The following is a 13,637-nucleotide window of genomic DNA, read 5'->3' as shown; positions in this document are numbered from 1 at the left end:
CATATATATACATATATACGACAGGCTTCTTTTAGTTTCCGTCCACCAAATCCACTCACAAGGCTTTGGTCGGCCCGGGGCTATAGCAGAAGACACTTGCCCAAGATGCCACGCAGTAGGACTGAACCCGGAACCATGTGGTTGGTAAGCCAGCTACTTACCACACAGCCGCTCCTGCGCCTAGAGATAAAAACTAGAGATAAAAAAGAAAATTAATAAATTAATAAAATACATTTGTCTACATAAAGTTTTCTTTTTCTGATTGTTTATTAGAAACAGCGCTACACTGATTGATAATCCTATCCCGTACGACATGCGTATAAAAGAGGGGAAATTCCGGACAGTTCGCTAGTAGTCAGTCAGCCAGTCTGTGTTTCTGCAAAGTTTGTTGGTTAGCAACGCTAAGCGTCATTAGAGCTTGTTATAACAACTGTTGCTAGAATAATAAGCTTCGAATCAAAGCACAAATTAATGACGCACTGGTTAGAAGGAACATTTACGAAGGGAGTTGGAAATTAATTTTCGAAATCTCTCCTTTTTATTTTTGTCACTTTTTAAAAATGTTTTTTTTTCGTAGTTTATCGTTATGAGTTCTTTCAGGAGGAGGAAATGCATTCAAATATTTTTTACAGACTCAACTCAAATGGGTAATTAATTAAAGGAAAAAAGATATGTTATAAAAGAAAAAAAAAAAAAAAAAAAAAAAAACGAAAGCCAAGGTCCCACAATTTATAAACATTTATAAGTAAAAACGAAAAAAGAAAATCAAGATGATTACGACTGGAGCCAGCGAATTAACAGACCTTACAGACCCAAGAGTCTTTTTTGTTGCGGATTACGTGTTGAAGACTTTCGGCCTAAAAGGAGAAAAATGGTCAAAGATGTATGGCATTGAAGAGAATAAAATTATGATGAATGAATTCTTTGAAAAAACTGAACTGTCTACGTTGATATTTATATTGAATAGTGCCGGAGCCCTGCAGGTAAATAAATCATAAATTTTGCTGAATTGGTACAAAACCAACCTTTCATTATTTTGTATTATAAATGCGAGAGAGGGTAGTCAGCTAACGCTTATAATAATGCCTACAAAGTCAGAAAACAGCACAGCTCCCATGACTTTCGGAAACATTTTTTCACGCTCAGGGTTGCTGAAGCGTGGAATAAACTGCCTGCATCAGTTGTTGACTGCCATGACACTGCATCCTTTAAGGCCCTCATGCTTCCCGAAATCCGTCGAAACTACACCTGATTATATATACACTTTAGATGAGTTGTAGTGCACCTGAGCACTGTACACAATTATTATTATTATTATTAATATGTCCTACTGGTATTTATTTATATAATCGAAAATTGAAAACTAATGTTAATTAACGCATAAGCATTTCTGGAATGAACAAGGAATTTCTTAGTCTTCTTGTTACTTTATAATGAATAAATTTAGGGCAGCGGACTCGCGGTCGTAGGATCGCGGTTTCGATTCCCAGACCGGGCGTTCTGAGTGTTTATTGAGCGAAAACACCTAAAGCTCCATGAGGCTCCGGCAGGGATGGTGGTGATTCCTGCTGTACTCTTTCACCACAACTTTCTCTCACTCTTACTTCCTGTTTCTGTTGTACCTGTATTTCAAAGGGCCGGCCTTGTCACTCTCTGTGTCAAGCTGAATATCCCCAAGAACTACGTTAAGGGTACACGTGTCTGTGGAATGCTCAGCCACTTACACGTTAATTTCACGAGCAGGCTGTTCCGTTGATCGGATCAACCGGAACCCTCATCGTCGTAACCGACGGAGTGCTTCCATGTTACTAATTTTGGAGAAAAAGTACAGTCGAGTATTAAGTTTTAGAATTTAACTGATGCTCATTTCATTTACTTGACCATAGAGAAACGAAATGTCTGATTGACTATGTCGGGTTTTGAACTCTGAACGTTAAGATCGCGTAACTATTCGAAATGTTAGGTGATACCCGTGAGACTGCAGTGAGTGTTTTGGGTTGTTGCAATAAAAATATTTAGAAATAATTACCAGTATCCCTGTTGTATAGAGCAATTGAGAGTGTTACGCCTTTTTGAATAATTTTTATTAATACTTTTTATTTTCTTTTGGTAATTATATCCTTAATGAACGAACATATTTTAGCAAATCGATAAGAAGACAAGAGATGATTGCTTATTCCATACTATAGGATCCATTTACTTACATAGTTTTCAAATACTGTGGTTTAAAATAGAAAGTAAATCTTTTATGGACTCGGAAAGAGGGGAAAAAGCGGTTGATTTTAACTGGATCTGAATTGGGCAGGAGAGCATGCAACTGTGTATCGGCAATAAATAATCAAATCTGATGTTTTATTTCTCTTCAGTCGTCTTACCCGCTCTCCAAGTTAACACAGAATACCAAACTCTTAGTAATAATCTGCATATTGTTGCATTTCAGTTAAGTTTCCCATTTCATTTGGTAGCGGTTCTACTTTTTACTCTTTCCCTTAACTTTTCACAACTAACAGGCTCCATGAAACCATTCAACCTCAGAATGCTAAATTTCCTTCAAATGATATACACCAGCATTAGGGACGACGTTACGCGCTAGACAAACTAAGCAATCGCTTTAGCCGCTTAAATCTGGGGGCGCCATACAAATTTCTAAACATCTTAAATTGAACGTGAGCGGACGTAATAGAGGGGATAGAGACCGGTATTCAAATGGGGCAGCGACGAGAGGGTCGTGTGGTATGACCTGTTACATAATATGAAGTGAGGGAAGGGAGCGCACAAATATAAGCTTGAAAAAGGAAGAACACATTGTAAGGCTAAGAAAATGGGGCGCACATTATAGGGCTGTGAAAAAGGGGACGCATATTGTAGGGTTAGAAGGAGCGCATATCCATAGAGCTGGCAAAAGAGGGCGCTCATTGTGGGGCCAGAAAAAGGGATGCACACTGTAAAACTGGGAGAAATGGGGAACGCATTGCAGAGCTAGAATCTTACTATATCAATGTACCAAATTTTAAAATTTTCGATAAACTGTAATTTTTGAAATACTGGCAGCCAAACCAAAATGACCCACACTGGATAATGTAAATGTTTGAAAGAAGAAATAGAATAAAAATTCCAAGGAGGATCATTTCTTGAATATCTGACGTAGGCTTAACTGCTTTAACAACTATAGAAGATACAAAATTTCTTCAAAGATGTTGAAGTAACAAATACTTTAAAAAAAAACTCATAAAAAACCCCAAAAGGAGTAATAAATGGGAAAAACAAGGAGATACATGGGATGGAGAATCGCTGAAGAGGTCACAAGTGTATGACAAAAGATTTCCAGACAATGGACATAAAATAAGAGCAATAATAAACAAGTAAAGGTTTGAAAGGCAGTTTTTTCTAGCGGTGTCATATGAAATTGTCACCCATAATTATGACCCTAGTATCGATCTATTGCATTTCAATCTGTTTTAGGGTTAGGGTGGGGGGAGGGTATCTTTTTTTCTTCACAAATGTAAATAAACCCAATCTGTTTCTTTAACGAGGGACATATTCATACGGCACAGAATGTTTTTTTTACCTCAATAGACGTCAGTGATTGGTTGAAATTGCAGAAATTGGAGAAAAAAAAACAACAAATATCTTACAAACTATAGAATTTCCTCAATAAAGCCAAGAGAAAAAGATGTTTTATAAATACGTTCTACCAGTATACGAAGTTTAAAATTTTTTAGCTACCTAGAAATTATGTTAAAAACTGCCGTTCAAACCGAAAAGATCCCAAGTAAAGAATGAATATATAGTGTGTGTGTTTATTTGGCAAGAAAAAAAAAATGACCACCTCGCTATATTACAACTTTTAAACATTTATAAGTGAAAAAAAAATCTTTTAAACATTTATAAGTATGATGATAACTCAGCGAAATATGATAGTCTTACATATGTGATACAGTGGCTGAAATCCTCAATTAACTGAGATTATCAGAGCAATTAGTAAACAAAAACTGCCACTAGGAAGGTCTCTGACAGGTTTGTGGTTGAGCTTGTGGCAGTGGAGACCTCCGATATTCTTGAGCCCCTGGACTATATCTCTGCTCACCACAATTGGGGTAGACAGAAATAGCTGTCCGCAAGTGTTAGCTTCATAGGTCAAAGTGGCAGTTCCAATGCCTCTCCCTTGCCATCCTTCAGGGTAACGCCTTTTCCATTTTGTCTGCTGGGACTATTAAAGATCTGACTTACAGGAAATTGTATGTTCCACTCCTCATGAGGTAGTGAGTTTGATACCCTGACCGGGTTGTGTGTTGTATACTTGAGCATGACACTTTATTTTTTATGTTGATCCAGTTCACTCAGCTGTAGAAATGAGCTGTGATGTCACTGGTGCCAAGCTGTATCGGCCTTTGCCTTTCCCTTGGATAACATCAGTGGCATGGAGTAGGCTGGTATGCGTGGGTGACTGCTGGTCTTCCATAAACAACCTTAGTAGACTTGTGCCTATGAGGGTAACTTTCTAGGTGCCATCCTATGATCAAAGGGGGTCTTGTGTGTATATATATATATATATATATATATATACACACAAGACCCCCTTTATATATATATATATAGTTAATCCAAACATGAAAGCACAAAAAAACCACAACAACACGAGGATGTGGAACAAATATAGTATTATTGGACGTTCAGGAAAGAAGGAGGGTTTAACGTTTCGAGCGGAGCTCTTCGTCGGAAACATAGGAGAAGGAAAGATCCACAGAAGGGAAGACAGAGGGAAAAAAATCGCCAACGGTACACACGCGGTCACATTATATATATATAATTAATCAGCCGAAATTGCGAGGATGATCCGGTTCTTGACTGAAGATTAGAGGCTTTGATTGACCCGTCCGTGTTTTTAGTATCGTCTATTTGAATGTTTTGCGTTCTTGTCCCATTTTGTATTTTTATATATATATATACGATGGCCAATATGAATTGGTTGGTTGATTTTAGTCATACTTTACATCGTAGAAACAGAGAAGAGAGAGAGAACAAAAGAGAGATACAAAGAGAATTAACTTAAGAGGTGCAGAATGAATGCACATATGAGGTTTCTTTTTTCTGGCAGGCAATGAGTAAGGAAATGCTATACACACGCAACAGTTGTATAAAGCAGTGTAAGGTACTCAAAAAGTTATTGAAGATGAAACTTTCATATGCACTCACATGCACTCACATGCATATGCATACAAACTCAAATGCATATATGAAATAAATATATCTGTAATGTGAGGATGAGAAGCATGAAGTGTTTGTAATTGCAAGACAATGTGTGAGAAAGAACTGGGATGTTATTGATGAGAAGTGTATCCAGAAAGTTGAAATCATACTTATCATTGATATGGAAGACAAGAAAGTGGCATAGAAGTGCTATTATGAGAGGCTACTGAATAAGAATACATGAGATAAAGTGAGACTACCTCATGCTGGCCCTAAGTAGGGATCAATAATTCAAGATGACCGCAGTGTGGTAAATAAAGCAATCAAAGACATGACGAATAAAGCAAGCTTTAGGTTCATCGGGGATCATTGCGGAGATGCTCAAAATATCTGGTGAGGTTGAATATATGGTTACCACCCAGATAATTAATCAAGACATAAAGGAAGGTTTTTTTTTCACTCAATGCCTTGCATAGCAGTATCATTGTAAAGTGATACAAAGGTAAAAGAGGTGCCTTAGAGTGAAGCAACTGTAACAGGATGAGAGATTCCCGCACTAGATGGGCGCTGCTCGCATCCTTTACATTAAATATTAATCGAAGAAAGAGTCAAGATTTTCCGTTAACTTCAATAGTATAAATACTTATTCTTTGATTCACAATATAAACATTTCTTTCCTCTGGGTGAATCGGCAACCTAGGAGCTTATCGGCAGTAGTCTAGTGGCGTGAGTCAATCCTGCCCGTTCAAGCATAGCGGGGATGTGCCACGAGGTAGCAACTCGAGAGAGCTGCTGGAGACACGTCTGTATTGTTCAGCTGCTGGCGTCAAAGAGAGAGATACAAGAGAATTTCGTTGCTGCTAGTTTTCTGCGCATGCGCATGAGGGAACTTCCGGCAGGCCTTCCAGAAGATTCCAACCCTGCACATGCATGCTGGAGATTTCCAAGATGGCGTCATTATATAACTATAGAGAAATCAAACTACTAGCTCAGGTTATGAAGGTCTCAGAAGGAGTCATCACACAATTGATCCCTAACAGACTAGACCTAGATGCAATGCAGTTTGGTTTTGTGCCTAGAAAGGATACTATTAATGCAATTTTCCTAATGAGGGAACTGCAAGAGAATGGTTGGCTAAGAATAAACCACTATTTCTGGTTTTCATTGATTGGAGGAGGCATTTGACAAAGTAACACAGTCAGTAATCTGGTGGTCACTGAGGAAACTAAGTGTCAATGAATGACTTATGTGGGCTGTACAAGTTATGTACAAAGAGCCATGAAGGTGCTGAGTTCAGGAAGATTTGGTTCACAGTCCCTTCCTATCCATCATAGACCTACATGCTGTCACAGAGGAGATTTAGACTGGATGTCTATGAAAACTATATCCTGATGATCTAGTTCTCATAACTGAATCTGTGGGGAATTAGGTTAGAAATTCCAGGCTTGGAAGCTAAAACTAAAATTGCGAGATCTTCAGGTAAACTTAGCAAAGAAAAGTTTTGGTAAAAAGTAAAAGACATGGCTGTAGTATCTTCAGGGATATGGCCATGCTTGATATGCAGAAAAGGAGTAGTTAAAAGCTCCATATGCTATACCTAATGCAAGTTATAGACACACTAGAGTCAGAAGCAGACTAAAAGAGAATGTAAACTTCATATGTGATTGATGCATTGTAGCAGTTTGTACTATGAACACATTAGAAATAGATTCTCTTAAATGCCCAGATGACTCACTAGAAGTAGTTAATAGCTGTTGTTACCTAGGCACATCATCTAGGCAAGACAGTACAGTAGATATAGAAGTCTTAAAAATCTGAAGTTACCCTTTGATGATCTTGAAGGTCCACATGAGAAAGGGTCACAGATTTTAAATGAAGTAAAACTAGTTGCTATGGAAATCAAATTTGAGTCCATTACCCATGAAAGCTCAAAATTAAACAAAAAGAAAGAGCAAGACTTATTGCCACTGAGGATAATGATAATAAATCAAAGAAGAATGTCCAAGAAATTCTATGTGAATTCAAAACAGAATGTCTTTTTTGTCATCATTGATTTGGTGATTGCTAGTTTAAGCTGTTTGATTTTGCAAACACAGTTAGTAGATTGTTCTGCATTGTGTAGCAATATCGAAGAATGATAGAAGAATAATTTAACTGTTCTTGCAAATACTCAGACAATGTCTCAGAATCCACGAAAGAGAAGTATAACACCTCAAGACAATGCAAGCATTTTAATTTTTGTGAAGATATAACACCACATCAACTATTTTTTAGATGCAATAAAAATAAACAAGTTAGATGATATTTCTCTGAATGTATGTGTTGTACTGTGAATATTTTTGCATTTTGCCATTTTTGGTAACATCTGCTAAGAGATTTTTCCACATATCAAACCTCATCAAGAACTTCCTCAGAAGTTTAATAACAAAAGAGGGACTGATTGACCTTGTTGTAGAAGTGAAAATGAACTTGCAGGATAAAATTAGTTTCAGTTTGTTTTAAGAAGGCGTGTAAAGCCCGTTTTGTTTACTTATGCCAATTCTTCTGTTAAATTAACAAATATATTTTATTTTATTTTTCTTAAAAATGATTATCATTGATTGACGAAAACCTTTGTCCATAGAAAGTATCTTGTAGGGAATTCGCTCTTTGAGCTGTGTTAATATTGCTAAAATTGCTAAAATCCAGATTTGGGGGTTGTGTCACCTCTCAGACACTCATCATGATCCCTGAATTCAACCCTGGGGTCCACTGCAATTTTCAGCAACTCTCTATATATGTGAATGTATGTTTGTAAGTGTAAATATTACATGTGTGTGTGTGTGTGTGTGTGTGTGTGTGTGTGTGTGTGTGTGTGTGTGTGTGTGTGTGTAGTTAAAAGAAAATGGAGATAAGGAAGTTAACAATCATTTATTAACAAATTTGTCATCACATACATACAGATATGGGTATACATTCAGGCATGTGTATATATCTATATGTGTATCTATCTATCTATCTATCTATCTATCTATCTATCTATCTATCTATCTATCTATCTATCTATCTATCTATCTATCTATCTATCTATCTATCTATCTATCTATCTATCTATGTCTGTCTGTCTGTCTATCTATATGTATATGCACATGTATGTGTGTGTGTGTGTGTTGTAGCACTAGAGTTATCCCTAGCTTTGGTTCTTCTCTCCATTTATAGTTTGGAAGCATGTCTTGACTTGTTTTCAAAAAATCTGTTGTCAGAGGCAATAGTAACATAGTTATTCCAAAAGAAAGCAGAAGGGGTGGTAGGAGATTAATATAGTCCAGCTTAGATATTTACATTAGTGCTAAGACAACTCTTCTGAGACAGTAGTGGAACTTCCTTGTAATTAATCATTCTGCTAGAAATAGCAGTATAATCTCCCTGAAATATGTACTTACTATAAAGAAAAACAACATTTTAGGTAATTAGAAATGTTGAGTAAACATACAGTCTAGTGTTTTTAGTAAGCAATTCTCTTTTTGGACATGGTCAAGTGACTAATCTCTGATATGGCATTAGGCAACTGCGGATAGAAGTGTATGTTTGTAGTGCCTGTTGTCTGTGAATCTCTTATATCTTATGTTCTTGTTGTACTAAGTTACCCTTCATTTTTCTAGAATTAAACTTATTAAAGGGTTCTTGGTTTTGGGTAGTATTATATCATACATTCGTATTTTGCTTTGGCTTAGCAATACTAATAACCTGGTGTTAGAACTCAATATACATATTGAGTTCAGAACAAAGTATCAGTCAAGTACATTGCAATAATAAGTTAGATAAATGATAAGAGAAGTAATTATGTCATGAACTTCATTAGCTTATGGCTGTTAATGCTATAAAATGCAATGCACTCATAATTGAGGGCTTGTGTATCACCCTATAGCTTCATCAGAGATTCAATGTGTGTGTGTGTGTTAGTGTGTGTGTGTGTTTGTGTGTGTGTGTGTACAGGATGTCCCTGAAAAAATGTGTGTGTATACTTAAACAACTGAAAACTCATTTAGTTTCCATTTCTTTTTAGATTTAGCCTGTTAGAAATAACGAACAGAACTAAACCCATCTTTGAACAAATGAAATGTATTCTCAGGTGCTACAGAAAGTTTGAAAACAGTTAAACTGCAAAAATTAGTTTAGTTCAGTAATTTTGACTGTGGCAATGATGGAGGACTACCTTAAAATATATTTTATATAGTGCAAACACTATCAAATACAGAACTTAGTACATTGGGTAGAGTGGATAGATAAGCTCATCATATCAAAACCTGAAAGTCTACTCTGAGTTTCACACGTGTTTGACTCAAAATTGCTTGACTTAAAGGATTCACAAAAATGTGATGATTTCTTTCAAAATCAAATACTTGAATGTTCTAGAGTATTTTCTTAATTTTTGTAAAAAATTAAGTAATATAGTTCTGAGTCAAACCATTTATACAAATAAGTATAAACTCTATAAAGCGTGTTGAGTGCCTTTTTCTTTTTTCTATCAACTTGTTTGACTGTCTGCATGTCTCTATTTATTTATGATTATTTTATTGCAGATGCAGCAAAATTGGCCTGAGGCCCCCAATGGAAAGTCCTGCTATTTTGTTAGAAGAAACAAGGAGCCAATCTCCAGAGAAGCAGCACTAAGAACTGCACTGCTCTATGGTGACTTATCGTACTCTCCACTTGAACATCTCTCAGTATTTGTTGATGAGGTTAGAAGCATTTTATCTATTTTTATTAAGTAGAAGGGAGAAAATAAAGAAGAAAGAAGAAATTCATTAAAATCATTGTATTAAATGTTGTTCTTGCATGGAAAAATATTTATTAGTAGTTTTTATGTTGGGAGAGAGAGAGAAAAAAGAAAGTGAAAGTAGAGAGAATTACAGAAGGTTGCAATGCAGTGTTGGGAAAAAGCATTAGGTTTGGAAGATGGCATTAAGACACATTTGGAATAAGAATGGATAGAGCATTGAGGGAATTTGTGCTGAGGTGGAACATGTTTGGAGTACAGTCCATTATAGTTTTGGTACAAGAAACAGGAGGTCATAGAATATCAATTGGATAGTGCATTGGTGAGTGACAAACTTGCCTACTAGTTACATAGTCTTTATTTCCAACCTCATTGCCATCATAACTACCTTTGCCTTAGCGAAGGCAGAGGTATTGTTTTTAGTCATGTTTGTTTGTTTGTTTGTCCGTGGACAAGATATCTCAAGAACCGCTGGATGGATTCAGATGAAACTTTCAGGGATGCCTCATGACTGGCATAAACTGATTAAATTTGGGGACTGATCTGGTACCGGACAAGGATTCTGGATTATTTTTCCTCTTTTCTTTTTACTGAATTTTTGAGACTGGGTGATGCGTTGTGTTCTTGAGCAAAACACTTCATTTCACGTTGCTCCAGAAAAGGCGACTAGCTGGCAGAAACGTTAGCATGCCGGGTGAAATGCTTAGCGGTATTTCTTCTGCCGCTACGTTGTGAGTTCAAATTCCGCCAAGGTCGACTTTGCCTTTCATCCTTTCGGGGTCGATAAATTAAGTACCAGTTACGCACTGGGGTCGATGTTATCAACTTAATCCGTTTGTCTGTCCTTGTTTGTCCTCTCTGTGTTTAGCCCCTTGTGGGTAGTAAAGAAATAGAAGGGGGGTCACAACAAATATATATGCTTATATGATAAATAATAATAATGCTTCTGTTACTGCTACTCTGGCTGCATTGGTGGCAGCTAGTATTTTAAGTTAAATATAAAATCTTTAAAACGGGTTTATAATAAAACCAAATGTGCTTTAAGGTGATTTGATATAAAAAAAAAAAAAGAAAGTTGATAATAATAATAATAGGCACAGGAGTGGCTGTGTGGTAAGTAGCTTGCTAACCAACCACATGGTTCCGGGTTCAGTCCCACTGCGTGGCATCTTGGGCAAGTGTCTTCTACTATAGCCTCGGGCTGACCAATGCCTTGTGAGTGGATTGGTAGACGGAAAACTGAAAGAAGCCTGTCGTATATATGTATATATATATATATATATATATATATATATATATATATATATGTATGTGTGTATGTTTGTGTGTCTGTGTTTGTCCCCCTAGCATTGCTTGACAACCGATGCTGGTGTGTTTACATCCCCGTCACTTAGCGGTTCGGCAAAAAGAGACCGATAGAATAAGTACTGGGCTTACAAAGAATAAGTCCCGGGGTCGATTTGCTCGACTAAAGGCGGTGCTCCAGCATGGCCGCAGTCAAATGACTGAAACAAGTAAAAGAAAAAAGAAAGAAAGAAAATAATATCAACCTGATTTCAAACCAAAAGCTTTTCCTTTTAAAAAGGAATATTGTATTGTTTGTCTTTCAGATACTTGTTCCAATTTTGACAAATGAAAAGAACCATGAGCATTGGCCAAGGGTGGTTTCACAGGACATCATTCGACAGGTACACAACCTCAAGAGAAATGTCGATGTTGTGATTGGTCAGGTAAAAGGCAAAACACTGTTACCACTTCCTGTTGGCATTGAAAACATTGACAACCTTGATATTAAGTGAGTAAACTCTAGTTTCTGCATGTTTTATTTATCTCCGTTTACGCTATTTTCTATCTGCATGTCACATATTTTGTTCTCAGAAATATGAAAGATAAAATGATGGGAGTAGAATTTGAACTTAGAATATAAAGGAATGCAACTAAATAGAACAATGCGTTTTGGCCAACTGCAGTCTTACAAGTCTGCCAGTCTATCTCTCTCTCTCCCTCTCTCTCTCTCTCTCTCTCTATATATATATATATATATATATATATATATAATATACATATATATATACATATACATATTACATATACATATACATACATATATATATATATATATATATATATATATATATATATATATATATATAAAATATTATTCGAGACAAAACCACTATTTTGCAAAACAAACAAGGAAAAACTTAATCAATACATAAAATTTTAATAAATAGTCAAAAAAACCGCCACTACAATCGTTTCTTGTCTTGATCGACAATCTTCAGGTGGACTTCCAATCTAAAAAATCAATATTTTAAAATATAAAAATAATAATTTTAAAATAATTAAAGTATGAATGAAAAAATATAAGTATATAATCCATATATAACCTATCTATAATCCATATATAATCAATATATAAACAATATATAAACTAAAAAAAACCTATCAACAATTAAATATAAAATATAAAATATAAAATATAAAATATAAAATATAAAACAAAACAAAAAAAAAATAAAAAAAAAATAATAATAATATAATAATAAACTATATATACACCCATACGCATATACCTAATTATATATAACCATATCTAACTACATACACTAAATCACACACCTATATATATATCCCTATACATACACATAAAAATGTCTAGGCAACTATAAATAAATAAAATAGCTAAATACTTCAACACAATACTTATTCATATTCCCACACACACACACATACAACCCACATTCACGCTCTAGAAAACGGACATCACTCAAAACTATGAACGGAGAAATAGAATAAATGGAATTAAAAATTATATTCACTTGGTAAAACGAACACTACTTAAAAATTATGAATGAAACAATGCAATAAAACAACAGACATCGCAAATAGACACAAATTACTACAAATTCCTTATCAAACCTACCATGATAACCAAAACTCATAAAAACATATAATGATAAAATCTCCCTTTACTAAACTCTATAACAAACCTATATAGCAATCCCCCTAACCTAAACATTCACACACAAATACACACACGTAAACCACACACCCACGACATATACAAATACCCACACCACTTACACATACCAATACATACATATAAACCTCAACATATACTCCAAAAACCCACTCAACCCCACACAGACAAATAAACACAAAAATTATGAATGGATTCTTTTATAAAACTACCATGATAAGCTAAAACTCACAAAACAGAAATGATAAAACCTCCCTTATTAAACACTAAAACATACTTATATAGCAATTCCTTTAACCTATACATTCACACACAAAACCACTCGTAAACCACACACCCATAACAAATACAAACTCCCACCCCACTCACACACACCCACAAGTACGTATAAGCCTCAACATATACACCAAACAAAATTACTTTACCAAGGAACTTAACATATATATAAAAAGTATAACCGCTCTGGAAACGAACATCTCTAAATTAATGAATGGAGAAATGGAATAAATGGAATTAAAAATAAAATTCACGTGGCAAAACGAACACCACTCAAAAATTATGAATGAAACAATATAATAAAACAACCAACATCGAAAATAGACAAATTACTACGAATTCCCTAAAAAAAACCATGATAACCAAAACTCTTAAAAAACATATAACGATAAAATCTCCCTTTGCTAAACTCTATAACAAACCTATATA

The 13,637-nt window shown here is 35.3% G+C and overlaps 1 protein-coding gene across 1 annotated transcript in view; it reads left to right on the top strand.

Annotated features, from left to right (window-relative positions):
* The first annotated feature begins 454 nt into the window (after window positions 1–454).
* LOC115212689 (dynein beta chain, ciliary-like) overlaps window positions 455–13,637 on the top strand; it is a 168,850-nt gene continuing 155,667 nt past the window's right edge. The window contains exons 1-3 of the mRNA XM_029781368.2: window positions 455–983; window positions 9,753–9,911; window positions 11,560–11,744. Of these exons, the coding sequence (XP_029637228.1) occupies window positions 771–983; window positions 9,753–9,911; window positions 11,560–11,744 (557 nt within the window). The 5' untranslated portion in view covers window positions 455–770. The remainder of the gene's footprint in view (window positions 984–9,752; window positions 9,912–11,559; window positions 11,745–13,637) is intronic.

Source organism: Octopus sinensis, linkage group LG1 (genome assembly GCF_006345805.1).
Source record: "Octopus sinensis linkage group LG1, ASM634580v1, whole genome shotgun sequence".
NCBI lineage: Eukaryota > Metazoa > Mollusca > Cephalopoda > Octopoda > Octopodidae > Octopus > Octopus sinensis.
Note: the sequence above shows the minus strand (reverse complement) of the source record. Positions and strands in the feature narration are given on the sequence as shown.